Here is a 24,831-nt window from a genome sequence, read left to right as displayed (position 1 = left end):
CCTTTGCTGTTGACAATCACCTTCCCCAGTCCTTGTATGAGCCAAATATCTCCTTAATTTTAAAAAAAGGTAAAGATAAAAACAAATCCATAGTCATATCGACCCATATCTCTTTTGAACTCTGATCTTAAAATCTTAACGAAGATTCTTGCCAACAGACTAAATAATTGTATTGGGAAAATTGTTTATCAGGACCAGTCTGGTTTCATTCCTGGCCGTTTTTCCTTTTTTAATGTTAGGCGACTAATGAATATCTTGTGTACTAGGTTTGAGCCTCAAGATAGTATTGCAGTACTTGCCTTGGATGCAGAAAAGGCGATTGACCAAATTGAGTGGGACTATATTTTAGCTGTGATTAGAGAATTTGACATGGGTGATACATTTACCTCTTGTGTGAAAATGTTATGCGCTCATCCTAGAGCTTCGGTTTTAACCAATTTTAATAGATCATCTCAATTTTTACTAGATAGAGGCAATGGGCAGGGCTGTCCTCTCTCACCCTTGCTTTTTGCAATTGCAGTTGAACCCCTTGCCCTTGCCATTAAAAAGAACCCTTTAATATTACCTCCAAATTTATGCCAAATTATTCATCATATTTATCTCATTATTTTGTATCTCCGCAACACAGAACAGTCTGTACCTCCCCTGCTTAATTTACAGGAAACATTTGGTAAATTCTCAGGATATTCAGTAAACTGACAAAAAAAAGTGAATTTTTGGTCTTATAGCTGATCTCCTTTCATGGCTTGTGATTGAGCGTGGTACTTTAAACTCATCTCTCTCCTCATTCCTATTTACTGCACCAGAGAAATCTAAAGTTGCATTTAGATCCCACTACATAATTAATAACTCTCTCAGGATATGGCATCAGTTTAGTAAGACATTCAAACTGCCAGGTACTTCCTTTTTTGCTCCTGTGTGTCGTAACATTGCCTTCAAACCCTCATTATTAGACCCAGTGTTCGCAGGTTGGGCGAGAAAAGGAATAGTCACTCTGAGATATTTATATAAAGACAACAATTTTCCTACTTTTTCTCAAATAAAAGAAAAATTCGACCTTCCTGCTTCGCATTTCTTTAGATACCTACAAATTTAAAATTATGTTCGTTCCACTATGCTGAACTTTGAAACTCTGCAGCTGATAATGAATTACACAAACTACTTACTTGCGTTCCCAATAACCCAAAGTTAGTCACAAAATTTGTAGATTTTTTTACAAGTCAGTTAGACGTCTCTACTAGTCATATGAAAAACGATTGGGAAAAGGCACTGGATATTCATGTTTCTGAGGAAGAAAAATATATACACCTGCTCTATTAATGCTAGGCACCAACTTATTCAGTACAAGGTGTTACATTACATTTAGGCATTTGGCAGACGCTCTTATCCGGAGCAACTTACATTTTTATCTCATTACACATTTGAGCAGTTGAGGGTTAAGGGCCTTGCTCAAGGGCCCAACAGTGGCAACTTGGTGGTTGTGGAGTTTGAACCTAGGATCTTCCGAACCGTAGTCCAATGCCTTAATCACTGAGCTACCCCTGGCCCACACATAGATAGATACATAGATTGCACTCCTCTAGGGTTAAACTTCACACTTTTTATCCCACTATTCCCTCTCTCTGCAATAAGTGTGAATCTGCTGAGGGTTCGATTGGTCATCTTTTTTGGGCATGCCCTAAAATCTAAGTTTTTCAATTTCTTCCAGAGGTTTATGCTTGTAAACTTCCCTTAGACCCTGCAACTGCTTTTTTTGGCTGATCAGTCTCCTTGCAGCATGTTAACAATGCTTTCCGAGTGCCTACACAGTATGGTATGATTATCGCAAAAAAATCTATTCTCTGCATGTGGAAGAATAAGTCAAGGCCACCATTCAAGATTTGGTTGTCTAAACTTTCTTCCACCCTTCATGTAAAGAGGCTTAGATATAGTATGTCTGGAAATATAGATCTATTTAAAGTTTCTTGGAGGCCTCTTTTCAATTACCTGTAAAAAATCTCTGATAATCACGAAACTACTTGAAAGTGTCGGAAATTAGAGCGTAAATGGCGTCAAACTAAATTGTTAGTATTTCAAATAGCATGGAAGGAGAGCATCCTGAACTAGTGTAGCTAGATCAACGCATCTCTCCACTCTTACAAAAAATAACAAAAATAATCCCAGATTTTTATTTAATAACGTTGCCAAATTAACCAGAATTAAGACCACTGCAAAAATATCCACAACATTGTGCAATAGTGAGGACTTCATGAACATTTTAAATAATTAAATTGTAAATACAATGGAACCGTAAATCACGAGCATAATTCGTTCCGGAAGTGGTCTCGTATTCTAAAACACTCGTAAATCAAAGCAAATTTTTCCATAATAAATAATCAAAAAACTCACATTATTCGTTATAGTAAAAATAAAGCAAATCAACCTGCAATTTACCTTTAAAAAAAAAAAAAAAAGTCCCAACAGATAATGTTTCCGTTTATGCGCGCAGGCGCTGTGTGTGTGTGTGTGTGTGTGTGTGTGTGTGTGTGTGTGTGTGTTCATTACACACACACACACACACATATATTAACAGAAAGACTTTTTTATTGAAAAAATTTGCAAGGAACCTTGTTAATGACACTCGTGTAAGCACAGTGTAAATTTAAGCGCACACACACACAATGACTAACGACAGGCTAATACAGAGAGGGAGAAAGAAAATGGATCTTTACCCTCTAATGAGACTTGCTTTTGCTTTATACGCGTGCACACCTATGTGTTATAAGAAACAGGTACACACACGCTTAGAAATACAACATAAAATATGTTTTACGTATAGTAAACAGAACACATGCGCACGGATGTTAATTATACCAGTAAGAGATAAGCACTAAGACCCAGCAGGGAAGACGAGTACCCACAATTCCGCAGAACAAGAGAGAAAAAAAACGTTGGCTCTGTTGTGATCATGTGACATTCGGCGTCAAATCAAAAAGCGCATGCGTGATACATGATACTTGGTATTTGTAAACCAGGACTTGTTCATTTTCCAAGTCAAAATTTATTACAAATCTTTGCTCGTCTTGCGAAACACTCGCAAACTGTGTTACTTGCAATCCGAGGTTCCACTGTATTAGGCATAAAATTGAGGCTTTGAAACCGGACAATTTAATTGATGCAGATATTAAACTATCCATGTCACATCGGAACCTAGAATACCTTCATCAACCTGTATATTAGATTCTATATCGACACATTTTCTTAAACAGACCACCTCAGTCCAATTACAGGCCGATATCAAACCTCCCCTTTATCTCTAAGATTCTGGTGAAGATAGTAGCTGAGCAGCTATGCTCATATCTACATAGAAATAGCATACAGGAACTGTATCAGTCAGGATTTAGGCCTCATTACAGCATAGAGACAGCACTTGTTAAAGTAGTAAATGACCTTCTATTGGTCTCTGACCAGGGTTGCGTCACTATGCTTGTGTTACTCGACCACAGTGCAGCTTTTGACAACATTAATCATAGTATTCTCCTTCACAGATTAGAAAACGTGGCGTTCTCCTAAAAAAAGCCCTCTACTGGCTCAGATCCTATTTGACCGATCCTTATCAGTATGTTGATTTCAATGGTGATTATACTGCATGTTCTATAGTGGAGTTTGGTGTTCCACACGGTTCGGTGCTTTTTTCCTTTGGGTAGCATAATCCGTAAGCATGGTAGATAGTTTTCGTTGTTATGCTGACGACACACAGTATCCATCTCAGCAAAATCAGATGAGAAAAAACAGCTTGCTAAAGTTGAGCAATGCGTAACGGATATATGAGACTGGATGCTAATTAACCTTCTTCTGCTTAATCCTGATAAGACAAAAGTTCTAGTCATAGGACCGCATTCAACTAGAAGCAAGATTTTAGATCACACTAACTTTAGATGGCCTTTCTGTTCCATCAAGTGCAACAGTGAAAGACCTTGGTGTGATTATAGATTCTAGTCTTTCATTGAAAGCTCATGTAGACACCTCTAGGTTGTATTACTGGCTGTTTGTTCAACTAGGTGCATAAACAAGCTTCACTCAGTTAAGAATGCAGCAAAGAAAGTCCTCACTAAAACCAGAAGATACAACAAGCACATCACCCCTATCTTATATTCACTTCATTGGCTTTCTGTGAAATTTTCGCATTCATTTTAATATACTACTTTTGACATATAAAGCATTAAATGGTCTTGCGCCGCAGTATCTGAGTGAACTGCTAGTGTCTTACAACCCGTCACGCCTACTTTAATCAAAGGATGCAGGCTGCTTGTCAGTACGGCGTATTTTGACAGCAGGAGGCAGAGCTATTTCTTACAAAGCCCCAAAGTTATTGAATAGCGTTTCAAATAGTGTTCGGGACTCAGACACAGTCTCAGTGTTTAAGTCTAAGCTAAAAACCTATTTATTTAGCCAAGTATTATTGTAAATAGATTTGCCTTAGGTAAAGAAGCAGATCTGGAGGACTCATGGACGTAGAGTATTATGGTGAACTGGTATGTTTAGATGCTGTCTTTTCCACTCTCATTGATTTCTCAGATTTGTTGACGGTGAGGTGATTGGTTGCTTTATATCTTAAGGAGCCCTCATGTCTGTGTTTCTTTCTGGCTCTCCCTTTTAGTTATGCTGTTATAGTTAGTCCTGCCGGAGTCCCTGCTTTCACTCTACATTAAATATACAGTCGTGGCCAAAAGTTTTGAGAATGACACAAATATTAGTTTTCACAAAGTTTGCTGCTCTAAACTGCTTTTAGATCTCTGTTTCAGTTGTTTCTGTGATGTACTAAAATATAATTACAAGCACTTCATACGTTTCAAAGGCTTTTATCGAAAATAACATGACATTTATGAAAAGAGTCAGTATTTGCAGTGTTGGCCCTTCTTTTTCAGGACCTCTGCAATTCGACTGGGCATGCTCTTAATCAACTTCTGGGCCAAATTCTGACTGATAGCAACCCATTTTTTCATAATCACTTCCTGGAGTTTGTCAAAATTAGTAGGTTTTTGTTTGTCCACCTGCCTCTTGAGGATTGACCACAAGTTCTCAATGGGATTAAGATCTGGGGAGTTTCCAGGCCATGGACTCAAAATTTCAATGTTTTGGTCCCCAAGCCACTTAGTTATCACTTTTGCCTGCTAACCCTTTATTCATGGCTGTGTTTTGGGGCAAAATTGTGAGCGAGCCCACTCCCTTGGAAGAGATGCAACCCCACACATGAATGGTCTCAGGATGCTTTACTGTTGGCACAGGACTGATGGTAGCACTCACCTTTTCTTCTCCGGACAAGCCTTTTTCGTCTTCGCCTCACTGTGCATGCAGATGCGCTCACACCTGCCTGCTGCCATTCCTGAGCTAGCTCTGCACTGGTTATTATAAAAACTTAAGCAGCAACTTTTCCAATATTAATGTAATTCACAAAACTTTTGGCCGACTGTACATTCACCTTATACATTATGTGACTGTGACCATAACTATCCATACCATACTGTTATCTCTCCTCTTCTCTCCATTCAGCTCAATCCCTGCTTTCTGTTTTACCCAAATTGGATGGGTTCCCTGATGAGTCCAGTTCATCTCAAGGTCATCATCTTCTTCCTATTGCCATCTCAGGGAGTTTTCCTTGCAACTGTCGCCCTGGGCTTGGTCTTCCAGGACTATCTGACCATTTTGATTTATACACAATCACATTCCATACAAACCTTTGCAACAATGAAAATTCTTAAAAGCGCAATACAAATAAAATTGAAATGAATTGAATTCACACTGGCACTACTGTCAACAGGAGTTATGTGCACTGTGGGCAACCTGAGAAACCAATAACCAAAATAAAACTATCATTAGTTCTATTCTGTGATTCAGCAATCATTTTAAGTTTAGTTTAAGGAAAGTTTACGTTTAAGTTAATGGCTAATGTAGAGAGTGTATCTGCATATATATTTTAAAGTGCTACTGCCACACCTCATTTAATAATAACCACAAAGCAAGTATAAAAATCATTTTGAAACTTGTACAGCAAAAACTAATCTGATTTATCTTATAATCACTTTATAATAACAAAATATTTCTTCAAGGATACTTCTTCCCTGGGGAGGCTGGAAGTGACATACCAGAAGGAAGATGTTTTTTTTTTTTTTTTTTTTTTACACTTTACAGGTCATTAAGAAACCCCAGAACTATATAGTGGCAACTTCAAAACAACTGTTTTGCTGAGTGCTTAAATGCAGTCCTTACGAATTACTAAGTTACCTATCACAAATTGCTAGTTTTACATTCTGATCTCAAGTTAATAAAATTAGGCAGCCTTGTCCCTTATGCAAAAAAAGGAGGTCAAAATGTATGGCAGTGGCTCTAAAGGTGTGTGGACTGAATTCAACACTTACATCACTTGCACTCATTGCCCCCAGTCCACCATCTTGCTCTTTGCCAGACTCACTGCCTTCAGTGAGGGATGCCACTACAGGACGCACAGAAGGGCGTATCCAAATTTCCTGCCGGGTGGCATTCTGACCTCGAACTGTTCCATGCACCCTTGGGCCACGGGTGCCACTTTCCACATCCACCTTCAGTCTGTGCTCAATCTGCTCAGCCTAGTGAAAGGAGATAATAGGAATGAAATCATGTAACTGTTCAAAATAATTTTTTTTTTTACTTTTCGGGAAGAATCAAATTTAATTTTTATGATAATTATATTATTTGTGCTTTAGGTTATGAACAAAAATATAAAGAGGTGAGTGAATCTGGATGGTATCATGAAATTAGGGTGTTTTGCATAAGCAAACCACAAACAGTACAGTAGATGTTAAGACTTTTAATAAATAAACCAACGAACACTAGAAACCAAACTACTAATTTCTTCTACTGCAGGTTTAAAAGACATCACACCTCTAACAAAAGCAAAACAACAAATATGTTAGAGAAATTTAAAAAAAGATCAACCCAGATACTCTGAGCAAAGATCATCTCTCCTTTGTTAAATGTTCCTCAGTCACTGAGTCAGTTGACTTATACAACCAATCCCTCAGCAGTCTACTTGACTTCCATGATCCTGTCAGATATAGAACTGTCTTGCTTCTCACATTCAGCCCCGGTATACATGTGAGCTGCAGAAGATGAAGACAGATGGGCGTGTTCTTGAGCGACGTCTACAGACCTCAGGACTCACTGTTTACAAGCAAGTTTACAGGGAACATCAGAAGGCATATGAAAGAGCATTAAGAGATCACAGTTTTATTCAAATATCATTAACAATAGCTCTGGAAATTCGAAGCAACTTTTATCTTCTATTAATCGCCTATTGAAACCACAATTTCAATCTCATCTGGAAGCTACAGAGGAGAAATGCAATAACATCATTACTTTCTTCAGGAAAAAAGTGGATACCATCCGCTCGTCTCCATTAAGTTCCTCTGCACTACTGTACCTGTCCCTAATGGATGACTTCGTTTCTCACGGAAAGAACGAAGCATGTTGCCCTGGAAGAGGCTAAATCCGCTGCACACAATGTCACCTGTGGTGTTCCTCAGGGCTCTGTGCTCGGTCCCATTTTGTTTATTTTGTATATGCTTGCCCTGGGTTGTATCATCAGCCGGCATGGTATTTTATTTCATTGCTATGCTGATGATACTCAGCTCTATCTCAGGATAAATTCAACCCCCTCGTCTACTCTGCCATCATCCACTTTGACCATCTGTTTGGAGAAGATAAAGTCATGGATGAAGCAAAACTTCCTGCAGCTAAACAGCTCTAAGACTGAAGCTATTTTAGTAGACACCCCACACCTGGTTAGGACATCTAACATCACCAGTAATACCTTTTCTGGTCAGGACATACCAATGTCATCACCTGTTATTAACCTTGGGGTTAAAATGGACTCTCATTTGACATATGATGCTCACATCAAACATCTGTGTAAGACATCTTATTTCAACCTCAGGAATATTGCAAAACTGCATCCAGCACTCACTTTTGCAGATGCAGAAAAGTTAGTCCATGCGTTTGTCCCCTGCAGGTTGGACTTCTGCAATGCACTTCTCATTGGGACTACTGGAAAAATCCTTTAAAAGCTGCAGTATATTACGCCCAGTCTTAAATCTCTTCACTGGCTCCCTATATAATTCAGAATTGATTACAAGGTTGCCCTTCTTACCCAGCAGTGTATTTATGGGGAGGCCTCTCCCTTCCTCAAAGAACTTATTACCTCACATACGTCCACACGCAACCACCGCTCTGCATCAGTACATCTTTTAAGACCTCCTAAGACCAAGCTTGATACTATGGGAGATCTGGCTTTTTGCTTAGCTGCGCCTAGACTGTGGAATGCTCTCCTTGAGTATCTGAGGATGCCACAGACTGTTGATGCTTTTAAATCTGGTCTTAAAACTTATATTTTTATCAGTGCTTTTGGGTCGAATTAATTTGTAGCACCAGTAAGATTTACTTCAAATATAAAGTGCATTATAAATAAAATGTATTATTATTATTATAACAGACCCTAGAACACTGAGAATTGCCCCAACACACCTCTGACAATCCCCACACTCACGCAGCACTATTTTTTGAAGATAATCCGAGACAGCTATTCCAGAGACGGGACCAGGAAATGTCTGACCTAGACTGTGTCTTTTCCTGGCCCCTCCAGTCTCAAAACTCATACACTAAGCAACCTGCTTTAATTTTTACCCATATATTTAACAGATCCCCGGAGCTGCATGAAGTCCCCTCCTATTTCAAATACACCACCATCATCCCGGTCGCTCCATCACAGTACCTAATGACTACAGGTATGTCACTCTTACATCTATGGTCATATAGACAAATTCATAATTTCAGGGTTTAAGTGTTGATTCAACACTGGGGAACTTGCTTTGTTTGAATGACATGTTGGCCCAGGTAAGACACCACAAGACAGCATTGGACCCCCATGTTCTTCATAACATTCTTGGGACCCATCGTGCTATGTCTTCACCAAAGCTTGCACATAATATAAAAAAACCCACAAGCTTCGCTTGTTTTGCCCCTGAAGTTTTTCCCCATGTCTCAATATTTTTGGACGTATGCGCGACCAGCTTTCACATGCTGAAAATGCTTTATATGCCAAGGAAAATTTCTCGCAAAATTTTAGTTCTTAGGGCGAAAATTGCCGAGGCGGGACGTTCATATGCTGAGGTACACTGTATTTCACACCTGAGACCAACATAAAGCCATATAGTTTTTGCGCCACCTAAGGAAGTATGATTTGCCACAGAAACTGTTGATACAGTTCTATACCACAATCTTCAAATTCCCACATTTACTTTTACATATCTATCACTAGCTGGTTAACAGCAGGCTCTAAACAGGATAGGAACAGTAAACACTGCAGGAAAAAAAAATTATTGGCGCTTCCTTTCCTGCACTCAGGAAGAAAAAAAGTCACTACTGCTTTCTTACACCCTGGACAAAATCTTTTTTAATCCCGCCCTTCTGACAGGTATTACATATTCCTGTACATTCAATCTGCCCGGCACAGGAACAGTTTATTTCCTCACGCAATCACCCTCAAACAGCTGGCCAGAATCACCTGTTATCTGCTGTAAAAACATTAACATGCTCTTACATAATTGTTACACTCTACTTCACACTTCCAAATACTTTACGGTCACAAATCTTCTTTTCAATGTGACATACATTGTTTATTTATACAATGTACTGTGTATTGTAAGAACAATCATACTAAACTTCTTACAATATGTGATGTACACTACTGTCATTTACTATATGTTACTGTTACATTACTGATCTGTTTATATATTCTGTAAACGGTTGTCTTCATTTAATTTATACAGTGCTTGACAATTGCAAATTTCAACAGCTGGAACAAAATTCCGTGTTTAAAGTACTTGGCAAATAAATCTGAACTGCATCAAAAGACATATGCATATACACCGATCAGCCATAATGTTAAACTCAAAAAGGTATTGTTAGTAGATTCAGTGAATAACACAACATTGCAGCAGTGATCAGTAAATAACACAACATTGCAGCAATTGATCAATTAGGTTTTGCCATCAATGTGTTGCAAGCAAGAAAAATAGAAAAGTGTAATGATCCAAATGACTTGTGGGCTGTTTCCAGTATTCAGGGTTTAGTACCGAATAAAAGTGGTCTACAGAAGAACCTGCGACTGGGTCATGGGCAACCACGACTCAGTAAATGGGTGTGGGGAGCAAAAGCTAAACTGTTAAATCCAATCCCACAAAACAGCTACTGTAGCAACTCTACTGAAAAAGCGAATGGTGACTCTGATGAAAAGAAAATAATAATAATAATAATAATAATAAAATGGTCGGAACACACAGCACATAACAGTTTGCTGATTTGATGACTAGTCAGTCTGGTGAATCTTATTTCTTTTTCATCATGTGGATGGCTGGGGCACATGTCTGTCACTTGCACAGGATGTACTATATGAATAGGACAAGCCAGGAGTGGCAGTAAAGTGCTGGAAAATCTTGGGTCCTGATATTCATGTGGATGTTACTTTGACACACATGTACACCCCTTTATGGCATCCATATTCCCTGATGCCAATGGCCTCTTTCAGTAGGATAATGCACCCTATCACACTGCAAAAACTCAAGAATAATTCGAGGAACATGACAAAGATGTCAAAGTGTTATCTTGGCATCAGAATTCCTCAGAGCTCAATTCAATAAATAATCTGTGGAATGTGCTGGACAAACAAGTCCTGTTTTGGATGGCCCCACCTCGCAACTTAAAGTAAGTGGCACATTCTACAAAGACTGCCCTTCTGTCAGTCACTGAGAAGCTCCATGCTGATAGATCTGCTAAACTGTCATCTGTCCTCATCCTCCTGGACCTATCTGCTGCATTTGACACAGTGAAACACAAGATTCTATTATCTATTCTTACAAGCCTTGGGATTTGTGGAACAGCGTGGCAATGATTTGCTCCTTACCTAGAAGATAGGTCATATGAGGTAACATGGAGGGGATCTACATCTGCCCCACGTAGACCCTGTAATGGTGTCCCGCAGGGCTCAGTACTTGGTCCTCTTCTGTTCTCCCTCTATACCCGGTCTCTTGGTAAGGTCATATCATCGCATGGATTTTCATACCATTGTTATGCAGATGACACCCAACTTGTTCTCTCCCTTCCTCCCTCTGACACTCAGGTTTCCACCCGGATCTCAGCATGTCTGGCAGACATCTCATTCTGGATGACTGCTCATCAGCTAAAGCTCAATTTCAGTAAAACCGAACTGTTGTTTATCCCTTGTGACTTATCCCCAGGTCAAGACCTTGTGATATCCCTGGACAACAACTATATCACTCCTTCAGCCACCGCCCGCAATCTTGGGGTAACCGGGGACAATCATCTGTCATTTTCCTCACACATCGCTAACCTTACTCGCTCTTGTCGATTTCTTCTTTACAATATCAGAAGAATTTGCCCATTTCTTTCTTCACAGGCTACTCAGGTGCTTGTTTAGTCCATTGTTATTTCAAGACTGGACTACTGCAACTCACTCCTGGCAGGCCTGCCTCTGTCCACGATTTGTCCTCTGCGACTGATCCAGAATGCAGCAGCACGTCTCGTTTTTAACCTTCCCAAGTTCTCCCACACCACCCCACTCCTCCGCTTCCTGCACTGGCTTCCTGTAGCTGCCCGCATCAAATTCAAAACACTGATGCTTGCCTACAAAGCTAAAAATGGCCCAGCACCCACTTACCTTTCTGCGCTAATTACACCACGCACTGCACCACGTTCCCTCCGATCATCCAGCACTGCTCGCCTCATCCCACCATCTCTCAGGGATTGAGGGCGGCATTTATCCAGGCTCTTTTCTGTTCTGGCACCTAGGTGGTGGAATGAACTTCCTCTAGATGTCCGTACAGCTGAGCCTTTGACTATCTTTAAACGACGACGACTCAAGACGCATCTGTTTCTCCAGTACTTGGACTAACCCCCCCCAAAAAAAAATCACGCAGATATAAACACCTATATATAGCCAATTTTCAGCCCCTTTTATCTAATTTGAAACATGATTTTGAACGTTGGGACAATCTGCCTCTTTCACTGGGTGGACGAATTAATACAGTGAAGATGGCTATACTGCCAAAATCTTTATATATTTTTCAGTGCCTTCTATTTTTTCTAACTAAATCTTTCTTTTCTAAACTAAATAATTAAATATCATCATTCATTTGGAATAAAAAAACGCCAAGAATCAAACGAAGTATATTACAAAGACCGCGTTTAATGGGAGGGATGGCACTCCCGAATTTCATGTACTACTATTGGGCAGCCAACATAAGACCAATGCTCTACTGGGCAACTGAGGATGACTCATCCCATGCATGGCCCGCATTAGAGGCGGCGGCAGTTAGACCTACTTCGTTAATAGCTTTATAAACTACCATTTACACAGCCCCTATCTAGCTTAACCTCTAACCCAATACTTATACACTCAGTTAAAATCTGGAACCAAATCAGATGGTCCTTTGCACTTAAAGATCTATTACAGGCTGCTCCAGTTGCAAAGAACTTCATGTTTACCCCATCAATGATGGATGAAGCTTTTGATGTTTGGGCTAAAAAGGGTGTGGTTTCATTATCTGATCTTTATATTGAAGGGAATTTTGTTAGCTTTGAGCAGTTGGCACAGAAATATGACATCCCTAATTCACATTTTTATAGATATCTGCAGCTTCGGAACTTTGTAGCGTTGAACTCTAATTGCTTTTCATCATGCCCTCCTACTTGTCTATTAGACTCAATTTTTAAATATGAATCAATCGGAAAACAAACTAAGTAGGATATATGAATTACTAAATAGGCATAATCTAGAGTCACTTGATTTGCTTAAAAATAAATGGGAAACAGATTTGGAGGAACATATTTCAGAAGAAATTTGGCACAATATAATAAAAGGAATTTTTTCGTCATCCATCTGTCTTAGGCATGCTGTGATGCAGTTCAAAATTGTTCATCGCTTGCATTGGTCCAAGACCCGACTCTCTAAAATTAAGCCTGATATAGACCCCATATGTGATCGATGCAGACAGGATCCTGCCACCCTGCTGCACATGTTTTGGACATGCCCGAAGCTTTACACATATTGGGTTAACGTCTTTGAGACCTTCTCCAAGACGTTTGGAGAGAGAATAGAACCATTTTCATTTATTGCATTGTTTGGTGTGGCCCCAGAAAACATAATTATTAACAAAAGGATGAACACTGTGCTGGCCTTCGGCTCTCTCCTAGCTAGGAGGCTGATACTCTTTAAATGGAAGGACTCCACCGACACACACCCACTGGATAAGGGAGAGTATGGGTCAACTTAAACTAGAAAAAATTTGACATACCATCAAAGGGTCTACTGAGAAATTTTATAATATCTGGCAGCCTTGGGGAATCTTCATTAGGATATGCTACACTAGGCTTATAATAGTAGCCTTCTCCCCTCTGAGCTGCAGCCGAGGCCTAGGGGCGGACACTCTGCGCCTGTGATTAACCCCTTACATGCCGCTCAAAGATAGACATTTCTTAGACCATGGTATCGTATAATGAGATAAAAATGTAAGTCGCTCTGGATAAATCTGCCAAATGCCTAAATGTAAATCTATCGGTCCCCGGTATCCAGGGACTTTTAACGAGTACTTTAGAAAATGTGGTATCAAGGCCGATACCAGATACTGGTATCGGTGCATCCCTAATTGTAAGTATTGTATTGTTAAAATTAGTGCTCATCTGAATTCTCTAAAAGAACATTCATTTACAAAAATGCACAAAGCCTTCTGTTTCTCCAGCATTTAAGAAAAACACTGTTTCACAATCACTATATGCTGGAAAAAATTCATCCAAAACAAATTTAAAAAATGTAAAAAAAAAAAAACGAAAAAAAGCTGTGTACATAGCATGCTACACATCAATGACCTCTCTCGACAACTTTTCAGACATTTTCAATGATATGGGTGTATTTAACTAAACAAGCTTCTTTTAAGAAGCTTTCAGCTGTGCTCCAGACGCAAGCTTATTTACTTTACACTTTTTTGAACATTTTCTAACTTAATTAAATCAAAACATCTTAACTTAGTTTGTGTGTGTGTGTGTGTGTGTGTGTGTGTGTGTGTGTGTGCACAGCCTGCAGGTTCATAAGCTCCGTCACATTTATACTGCTTAGTCTCAAAATCTAGGCAAGCGTAAGCAAAAATTGAGCTATCAAACTCAAATCTAACAAAGGTCTCTGGTCTAATAGCTAGCATGTTTAACCGTTTTCTTTTTTCTGTGGCACTGAAAACAATTTGAATGGGCCCATTATTTAAAGCATTCTGTTATTGCAATTCATCATGACACTCATTGCAGAAATGCACATTGTCAAAAAAAAAAAAAAAAAAAAAATCACACAGAGCTAGCTATCTAATAAAACAGACTAATTTGGCCCACATATTAAGCAGAAAGCTTGAAGAACTCTGTTTTTATAGCCTTTTTTATATAAAAAAATCACATTTACTTAATTTCCCAAATAAACTTAACCTTGCGTTTGGCTTCTTCAAAAAGACTCATCAGGCTCTCCTTGGCTGTAAGGATTGGGTTGCTGGCAGCCAGGCTCCGCATGTAATAATATACAGCATCCAGCTTCCGCTTCTACCAAGGGAAAAAGCAGTAAGAGAGAGATTTTTTTTTATAAAAAAAAAACGAATGGAAAAAAAGTGAAGTGCCTTTGTTAAAATTCTGTGTTAGTACAGAAAATTATGCAAACTTGATCAAACCAAATCAATTACATAAAAAGATTTTGCTTCTTATGAGTGTGCCGTTCAGGGTTTTTGGGGCCAACCACAGATTAACAAACAGAAATCAGAATCGGCTAATAACCATACTAATTACTAATCGCTGATGACAAGTGTGTTGGGGTTAGTAGAAGCTTATATTTACATTGTTCTATTTATTGCACAGTACTGTTTATTTATTTGCTACTTAAAGCAATAAGGATAACATTTCTAAACAGCAGTGTGCAATATAATTAAGACCAGAGAAAATTATCTTAGTATTTCATATAGATGAACTGAAACCAATAGAATAGCTAACGCTCAACTAAAAAGCAAAAATTTTCCATCAATGGCGGTTTTCACCAATGTCGAAATACTTATCTAAAATGCCACTCCTACTACAGTTAACCCTTGGAATGCAAATATAATAGTGCCTATAACCGAAAACACTTGTATGCCAAAATGAATTTACACATAAAAAATACTAAAATACTTCTTTCCACGATCCATAAAATAATTCATTTATAATTGATTAATACAAAACAAAGTAAAAATAAAACAAATTAATCTGCACTTTACCTTTGAAAAGAATTGTGGCTGGTATGAGGGAGACGTAGGAGAGAGGGGGGTATTGTGTAGGACACCTTTCACTATCACTATGGGAATCACTGCTATCTGTTGCCTCACTGAAATCTTTTTCTTTTTGTGCGACTTTAACAAGAAATCTATCCAACTGACACTTTGCTGTCTTTTGAGGATTTTATGAAAATTAGACATTTTGTTGTTACAAAGAAGAAGAAGAAGAAGGAGTTGTTAAACAGATTTGTTGTTCACATTGCTACAGACTTTTTCTTCACAGGGCCCATTGTTGCAGTAATGTTAATAAAAAACAGTCACTACACTTAGACAAAAATGTTTTAAATGCTTTATGCGCACATACACATGGTCACAATGTTTTAGTAAACAGTATACACGCGCACGGATGTTCACTATACAAGTGAGGCACGTGCACCAAGACAGAGCATGAGCACAATTATGGCTCAATTTGGCTCGGCAGACAAAGTGTATAAATACTACACATATTGCATTGCATATTTTTGAATAAATGCAGACATCAGTGTCTTTGTATTTGGCAAGCCAATCATGGTTATTTATTTTTTGGGAAATACTGCATTTTTAAGGGACAGTACAGTAAAACCTTGGATTGCGAGTAACACGATTTGCGAGTGTTCCGCAAGACGAGCAAAGATTTTTTAATAAATTTTGATTTGGGAAATGAACAAGTCTAGATTTACAAGTACCAAGTGTCGTATCATGCATGCGCTTCTTGTTTTGATGCCGAGCGTCACGTGATCACAACTGAGCCAACGGTTTTTCTCTCTTGTGCTGCAGAATTGTGGTTAATAATTGTCTCCCCTGTTTGGTCTTAGTGCGCGTCTCTTACTGGTATAATCAATATTCCTGCACGCGTGCACGGTTTACTATAACACTGATCGCGTGTGTGCGTGTAAAACATATTTTATTTTGTGTCTGTATTTGTGTGTGTACAGCTGGCCTGAAAAGCAAAAGCAAGGCTCAGTAGAGAGCTTAAAAATACATTTTCTCTCTCTGCTCAAGGCTCAGCCTGCTCTTTGTGTCTGTGTGCGCGCGTCATTGGTCACTGTGCCCCCCGACACGAAACCCCCCACACACAGACCTCTCCTACTTTCGCCTTCACAGACACGCACTTTTTCTCTCTGCTCTACATAGAAACACTGCTCTGTCACGATTCTTTTCAAAGGTAAAGTGCAGGTTTATTTGTTTGTTTGTTTTTTTACTTTACAGCAGTGATTCCGTTAGTGTGTCGCTCAATCGAGTGTCAGAGACTTTTTTTGTTCATTTTTCCGATAAAACAGTGTTTACATTGTGTGCGCGTGTGTGAAAAGAGTGGAGGAAGGGTAAGACGAGAAGGGGAGAGGGGAGCTTACTCTAGATTCTCACACAGAAATACACAGCGCCTGCGTGCACAAACGGAAATCCCTTATCTGTCTGGATTTTTTTTTTAAGGTAAATGCAGGTTAATTTGTTTTATTTTTACTTAATATTTTTGTGTTCATTAGTATTATGTATTTATTTTTCTAAGCTATGAAAAGAATAATTTGAGTTTCCATTATTTCTTATGGTTTCTAATTTGATTTGGAATACAAAGCTGCTTCTGAAACGAAATATGCTCGTAATCCAAGGTTCATCTGTATATGCCTCATCACCCAGACTGTGTGCAGCCATGCTGAATAATCTCTCAGTCAGCCCACAATCGTGGAGTGGTAGGGTAAACACAGGCTGCTTTTTAAGTAAGACTCAACCTTTCGGATGGCTTCTGCTTAAAGCTGTTGAATGAAGGTTGACAAGTTCTACAAAAGTTAGCTACTAACATTTCATGCTGAAATTATTCACAGAGCATTGTTCTTAAGTGGCCACTAAGGTTTGCTGTGTTAAAGATTTAAGCAGTTGTTCCTCCATGTGGTCTTGCTTTATTAAAAAAATAGAATATTTAAAATTTGACATCTTTTAACGATACCTGGTAATATTCCCAGACTGGGGATACTATGTTGATGTGGCTGTCAACATGCTTTTTGCGTCACTGAACCAGTGTCGGTTTATGTAAACGCCAGTCAAGACCAAAAAAAATAAATCAAGTGATTTGTAGATGTGTAAAAATCAAGTAATTGTCGGCTAATTGCCGCCTAATCGATTAGAGAACCCTTTATTTTTAATTTTTAATACTGGTATTAAAAATTGTGTACATTAGCATGCTATTTGCAAGTTTCAAGCCTTAGCCTGTTTAAAATGTTTAAAGAAATTAATGTGTCCTCACTGTGTATACTGCCAACACAGCAAGCTGGTTGTATGGTCGTCCATTTTTTGGTGCAATCTGCTGTGCTTTCAGGTACCAGCTGGTAAAGAATAAAAAAAAAACACCCAAAATGGAATAAATGCCATTATAGAGGGAAGGTTTAAATATTAATCCTATTGAGAATTGTTTAAGCAAAGATGATTATGCAAAACAACTGACCTGCGGGCTTTGCCATAATTAGCAGAATCACTTGCTTGTTCTCTGTATCTTGCGACATCTCCTTGACATATCATACACCGCTGGGCACTAATCAAAGCATATTTCACCTAAAATGAGTGGCAAAAAGTCCACAATTTGTGATCTAAGAGACTATACAGGAGGTAAGCATTATAATATAGAATTTATAAAGCATATTCTGGTTCTGAATCTATGTGATTAATAAATAAGAATGCTCAATTACAAATTGCAACAATTTGCAAAAAAGTAAATGAATTCCTGTTATATCCAAAGAGGCTTTAAAAGTAACTCTATGCACTTTATGATTCTCATTTGTTGTTATATATTTTCCCAATATATCATTTTCAGTCAATAATATTGCCAGTAAAAGCAGAAGTTTGCTAGAATTTTAACTATTTTTTAAAGGAAAGGAAGGAAACTTTAAGACAGATGATATTTACAGTCTTCCGAAGAGGTTTTGCACGTATCGCCATTCCATCCATGTAGTCTTCCAGTTTAAAATGGAATACAGTTTGTAACTTTAACAGCAGTGAATCAAAAAACACTGCCCCCTAGGACACACAGAATGGAAAATTAATGCATCAAAAATGCATGAACTGCAATACATTTATCCAATACAAATTAATTATCAAGGTAACACTTGGAACAAATCTAAAGTCTGAGAAAATTGGAGCTTTCCAAAACTAAAAAAGCTCAAGATAATAACAGCATGAAATATATATACATATTTTTTAAATTAAGCCCCATACCTCTTCGAGCATGGTTACAAGCGTAGTCCTGATCTGAGGAGCTGTATCTGAATCCTGGTTCTTTAGGAGTTGTCTAAATCGCTCAATTACCTGATAAAACACATTCTTCCACAGTAACTGGTCCACATTCTGTGTGTCAGCGAACTCGATGTCATTTAGAATTACACTCTCATACAGTGTCAGGAGCTCAGCTCTGAAAGAGAGGAAAAAACAAGAAAAAATTGGCTAATACACTAATGAACACACTCCTGTGATCTATTTTTCTTCTCTTCTTTTCTATTTTCTACTTTTTTGTGTGTGATCAGTGTGATAAGTATTTACCTCAGCTGGGCCATCCTCTCTAGTCCTTCTCGACTAAGTTGCTCCCTGGAGAGCAGATTGCTTAGCTGGAGTTCCTGGCTGTCAGCCATCCGCAGAAGTTTGCTGAGTTCCCCTCTTGTCTGTACCTCTGACTCCTCTGGGCTAAAAGTGTTGCCTGTAGATGGGTAACCTTGACCACTGTGTCCATATGCACCATAAAAGAATGCCATGCCTGAATTTGGAAATACCCCATTAGAGCCAGGCAATTGATATGGGAGCTGATAGGAATATGTGTAGCATGGAGGTGTATTTGAAGAGCTAGTTGGTAAGCTGTAGCAGTAAGGATTGTCAGAATTCTGATATTTGTAGTAAACCATGGAGGCAGCATGGGGATGGCTTTGAAAGTCATCCCCCTGGTGCACAGGAGGGTCCCAAGAAGCTTCATCATCAGTGTCCAAAAAGTGCAGTGGTCCATATCCTCCTTGATGCTGTAAGTACAAGGGCTGTCTTAGAGATGACTGCTGGGATTGCTGGCTGAGTGACAGAGCTGGTTTCTTATCAGGGTTATTGGGGTCCCACAACCTCCTAGTACCTCCACCACGACTTCCTCTTCCCCTGGCCAGGCTTACGCTGCTTCTCGTCCCACATATAAGACGAGGTCCAGGTTCTGAGGATGGGGTAAATTCAGTGTTTGTTGGGAGTACCAGAATACCTCTCCCTCTACGACTTTGATTTTTGCACTTGGTTTGGTCTTCCATGGTTCCTGAGACTGTATCAAATGAAACTTTCAAGACTCCTCCTTGACCAACAATCAAGGTTCCTCTGGTAGAACCTTTTGATTTTCTGATGTTATTCTTATCTGCTTTTGCTCTAAGGCCTGCTTCTTCACCTCTCTCTATTCCCTCATTCTCCTCAAATGAATCTGTGGATGACATTTCTTTGGCTTTCCTCCTCCTTTGTCTCTGCTCATCTGCTGTGGCACGGCCCATCTCCTTAATCATACTTTCATTAGGCATGGGCCTTCTTTCTCCCATCCCAGATTCTGTATTAGTACTGTGCATTACAGACTCTACCAGCCCATCCATGCTGGTGCCACTGCTGGCTGAACTTGTACTGTAAGTCCGGTTTCGAGACCGTCTGATGTCTGATTTGGAATAGCGCTTTGAACAACAGTTGACTTTACTAGGTTGTGTTCCTTGGGCAGTTCTGAGCCTCTCACTATGACTTTGCACTGGCCGAATGCCTTTGTGTTTTTCTTTTTTGAAGTTCTGGTCTTGACTAACATCTTTTCCTTTCACATCCCACGCTAATCTTTTATTGACCTCTGGCTCACAGGTTTTTTCCTGCTGGTCTGTCAGAAAACCTCTCTCACCTCCCTCCCCATCCTCCCTCTCTCTGCCCCCTCTAGACCTTCTATTTTCCTGCTCTTTCTTCTTCTCCTTCACATCACCTATTCCTCCTCCTCCTCCTCTTCTGTTCTTAGAGGCATCACCACTTAACCTTCTTCTTATTTTACCATCATTTTCACTTTTCTTTACTATATTTGGGGTTGTAGAGCTGTTAATGCCAAGTTGCTCCACTTTATCAGTTATAGTGCTAACAGTGGGTTGATTATAGTTTTCCAAAGACAACTCCACTCTCTTTTGTTTTTCCAGGATCTGTTTTTTCCCACCTTCCTTAATTTGCTTTCCATTTCCTTTTTCCTCTCCCAGATTTATATAATTATGATTATCAGCTAAGCTCGTCAACCCATTACTTGTATCATCTTTTTCCTTTACCACTTCTGGTGATACCTGCTCCTTCATTGTGCCATAATCTCTAAAACCTTGCCCCCGTCGCCCACCAGGCTGATATATCGCACGATCAGGTTTGCGCAATTTCTGTGGTTTCAGAGAACCTGATGTTACAGTGCTTAATAGTTCACTGGTTTTGAGAGGGTTCCTTCTAAAACGTTGATTGAAAGATGCATCATCGTCATTACCATTAAAATTTAATTTGCTTAGTTCAGAATGGCAATCACTTGTGGTGAATTTCAGGCCTGCACCTGGTGGAGAGCTGGCAGGCATTTTAATGGCAGGATCTGACACATACTCTTCAGAAATATATGCAGGCTCAGTCCCTGCAATGTCTTCTTGACATCCATCCTTGCATCTACGTGTCTGTGCAGCACCAGGATCGTACCTCTGGAGGTCTGGCCTTTTTCCTTCTCTCTGATGTTTTTTACTTGTCTTTCGCACTTCTGAAAAAGAAGAGAGTGACAGTGATAAAGTTGTTGGTATAACAGCCTACCTAAACTTCAATTGTACAAAAGTTTGTTTCAACTGAGCAATGTGATTGAATGAGCAACATTCCAGGAGGGATGACAAAGGATGGTAACACCACTGGATTGTTTAACTATATGCACCACTCCGTGACTTCTGTGTTCTACAGTCATTAATTGCTACCTGTTCCAGCATGTAGGTCGGCATGGAACATAGTATGGTAAAATTTAGCAAGTAAACACATCTGATGGCACATTTTAAACAATTGTCTACTCAATAGTTGCTTCTATGTTTTAATCCCAAAATCCTGAAGGTTATAGAACTGATAATCTAAAGCAGAATAAGTGGAAACAAAAAAAATAATACAAGATTTACAGGACTGTCTACAACCTTCAGAGTTTATTCACCCTTTGACTACACAGTAGTAAAATTTATCCAGCAATAAGTAAAAAATACAAAAATGAATAAATGTACAGATCTATCAATTTATCCCGAATGGGCAAGTTAAAGGTGACTATGACAAGGCAAACTCGGATAACATGAAGTTTAAAAGGAACTAGACTCAAAAGGGAATCTTCATTTGGGAGATCCCAGATAGAGCGACCATAAACAAATTCCTTTTATAAATGGTTGCTATATACTTAAATGTTGCAATGTAAGAATAATAATAATAATAATAATAAAATTCTTAAGCATCAACAGTGTAGATGGTCAAATGATACAGGTTTTTTCTACACTTTATTCATTAGTTCAATAAAAGAATATTAATTAGTGTTTGTTGTGTGTGTTGGTTAGTGTGTGTGTATTTCTTTGTAATGTCAGCCCGGTGTTGGAACACTGAGGACTCGAATGACATGGGACAAATAGTTACACAGTCAGTCTGTGTGGGCCTAAATTTTAATAAGTATATGAGTAAAAGAAAGAATGATCAAAACAAGTCTCAGAAAACGTTCTGTCTGTATGTCTATCCAGACAGATTTTGTCACAGTATCATGGAATAAAGGATTTAATGAAACTTTGGCAAAGGTTAGGTATTTGCCTACACTAAGTTAAACCTGTGCAGTAATTTAAATCAAACTGTTGAGTAGAAATAAATTTATGAGCAGTTAAGTGCACAGCAAATTCCCCGGTGCTTAATTACCAATTGGAGTGTCGAATTAACACCAAGCAGTGTTTTTATTAGTCTAGTTGGTCTAAAAGTGTTAAATCAGCACTTGGTATTTTAGTGTGTGTCATCAGGCAAAACTGGCTGGACAGAAATTAATAAAACTTTTGCAGTACTTACATATTTGAATGAAGTTTAACCTGCACCATAAGTTAAATCAAAATTTGGGGTAAAAGTGATGTTATGAACAGTTATGTGCTGGATTTACTACTTTAAAATAAGATACTTGTTTAATGTAAAGAAACACCTGCACCAATAGAATATCAATTAGAAAAGCTAAACTGAATATTTTCTACACTGATATAGTACTGCAGAAGTGATGTATGTGAATTTTAACACACTCGAGTCGTTTTAATACAAATTTCCTAACGAACACTTTTCTCATTAATGAAGGGTTGTTTAACGTTATAACAACAACAAGAGTTTCAAAAATCGTGGGACTCCACCTGGCAACACTGGCAAAAAGTTAAAGCCGTTGCATGAGCTGACCCTTCTAGATTCATTTTCGGGCTACTTTTTTCACTAGAGACTACAAAATGCATTACTGTATTTTCTAATTCACGCAAACACACGTTCATGATGTCTGCCGTACATCATTCTCAGTTACTGAGAGCTAGCTAGCGATGTTACTTTGTATACGGTTAAGGACACTTTTGTGCACACAGGCATTTTATGTCATTGTAATTAAAAAAAATAATAATAAACTTTACCCAAAACGCCCACTACACTATTAAAACACCGCGCTACCAGAATCCTCATAACCAACAAGTTATTCAACTAGCAAACAAGTAGCTTGCTGGCTAACATAAGCTTTGGTGACTTTAAACTGGCCCAATGTGTTGTTCAACTAGGTTTGCAACTAACTCACTTTAACTGTATTCCACCAGTACACCTAACGGGACTAACTAACCTTTCGGGTTGTCAATAGATGTAACAATATTCGACGCCTCAGCCCGTAGCTCAGCTTCGGAAATTCGTACTCTGTCTAGTTCGTCCGCCATTTTCTTTACGAACGAATCCAAACATTACGGCGTCCTGTTAGGGTCAAACCATCGGCGCTTATCATTGACGAATAAGAAAAGGAAGCACATCTCACCATGAAAACGAACGAACAATAAAAATGTATAAGAGTACTCCTTTTGAGACTGAATCTTTTTCATGATCAAAATCGATTATTAAAGATTATATAATCAATTAAAACACGTTAATATTCTGCTCATTCAGAACGACTTAAATAGTCAAGCAATTAAAAATGTTTGCTAGGACATTTAATTTTAATTTGATATGACATTTTCAATATTACAGCTACTAGTTATATCAGCTCACTTTGCAAAATATTGTTTTCACACATCTAGCTAGCTAACACTGTCCTCCAAATATTAATCTGTGTTGGTTTTCACAGTGGCAGCGAATGTTGTGAGCTGACACTGAATTTATGTTGCTCTAGTTGTAACACTTCACAAGTAAAAGGATGGTGTTTATTTTTTAGTTCTAATTTTAAATTGTTATTTGGTTATAATGTTATAATTACCCTTAATGTGACATAACTGTTACAATTACTGTGACATTACTGTTTTTTTATAACTGTTGTATAAAGATAATATAAAATAATTGGAGTGAAAACCAATGTCTCTAAAAATATAAATTGCTTTCATAAAGAAAATGTGAATTAGGCACAGCACCTGTACGATTGATACTTAAGTTGACAGTTAAGTAAGCATAAGTATATTTACCTAAACCTATAACAACAGCCTTACTAAAAATCCTAAAGTTCTAACATTCTGACATGTAATTTTTTAAATCATATTAAAGAAATTGATTTTGAAGGGTGTATTGAGTGTTTAACATTTAACATTTTTGTAAATTCTTTTGTCCTGCATTCTACACTGAATGTACTGTACTGTTAACTCCAAGTTCGAATATTACTATTTAGAAAAAGTTTTGTAATAAAACAGTTTGATCATTTGGAAAAAGTGAAATGGGTATATGTGATTTATTGTGATTATGTAACTGACTGCTGAATTGCCTATTCTTATTCAAGTTGCATGACCACATAGATTACTGTACATGTATCCGATCTAGGAAATGAGAATAGGAATCATCTGTGAACAGTTAGGACAGACATGGGAGAAGTCCAGACAGGAACCAAAATAATCTGACATGGCAAAATATAAACAAACAACACGCTATTAAGTGGAACACGTGTCCAGTGTATGCAGTGCTCAGATCGAATGGTAAAATCGTGAAAGTCTCTTATCACAGTAATCTGGATCCAGTTAGCCACAATGTGTAAAACAATATGCCCATAATATAAAAACAATCATGTGAACTTTATCTATTTATCCCCTTACCTCTTAACTTTAAACTTTAAACAAGATTATGAAACCTAATTTTTTACCATTAACTTATCTTAAGTTAGATAAAATGTTTTACCCATAACAAAATAGTGAGATGACAAACTACCCAAAATCAATTTCGACCATAAATTCTTAGTATT

General features: G+C 38.3%; 1 protein-coding gene across 3 annotated transcripts in view; it reads right to left on the bottom strand.

Annotated features, from left to right (window-relative positions):
• Window positions 1-23,382, bottom strand: part of smg6 (SMG6 nonsense mediated mRNA decay factor) — a 64,278-nt gene extending 40,896 nt beyond the window's left edge. The window contains exons 1-8 of one of the 3 annotated variants that reach the window (XM_053515867.1): window positions 23,245-23,382; window positions 18,930-21,147; window positions 18,609-18,801; window positions 18,300-18,410; window positions 17,842-17,948; window positions 17,644-17,722; window positions 14,557-14,667; window positions 6,399-6,605 (exon numbers count right to left, since the gene is read on the bottom strand). In XM_053515867.1, coding sequence (XP_053371842.1) covers window positions 6,399-6,605; window positions 14,557-14,667; window positions 17,644-17,722; window positions 17,842-17,948; window positions 18,300-18,410; window positions 18,609-18,801; window positions 18,930-21,147; window positions 23,245-23,335 — 3,117 coding nt within the window. In that variant the 5' untranslated portion in view covers window positions 23,336-23,382. Of the gene's footprint in view, window positions 1-5,286; window positions 5,306-5,499; window positions 6,036-6,398; window positions 6,606-14,556; window positions 14,668-17,643; window positions 17,723-17,841; window positions 17,949-18,299; window positions 18,411-18,608; window positions 18,802-18,929; window positions 21,148-23,244 lie in introns of those variants that run through there. The other 2 variants (XM_053515868.1, XM_053515870.1) reach the window with 2 other exon arrangements.
• Between the last annotated feature and the right edge of the window lie 1,449 nt (window positions 23,383-24,831).

The sequence above is a fragment of the Clarias gariepinus genome, chromosome 17, assembly GCF_024256425.1.
Source record: "Clarias gariepinus isolate MV-2021 ecotype Netherlands chromosome 17, CGAR_prim_01v2, whole genome shotgun sequence".
NCBI classification, from domain to species: domain Eukaryota; kingdom Metazoa; phylum Chordata; class Actinopteri; order Siluriformes; family Clariidae; genus Clarias; species Clarias gariepinus.
The sequence above is the reverse complement of the archived record's forward strand: the minus strand, read 5'-3'. Positions and strand labels throughout refer to the sequence as shown.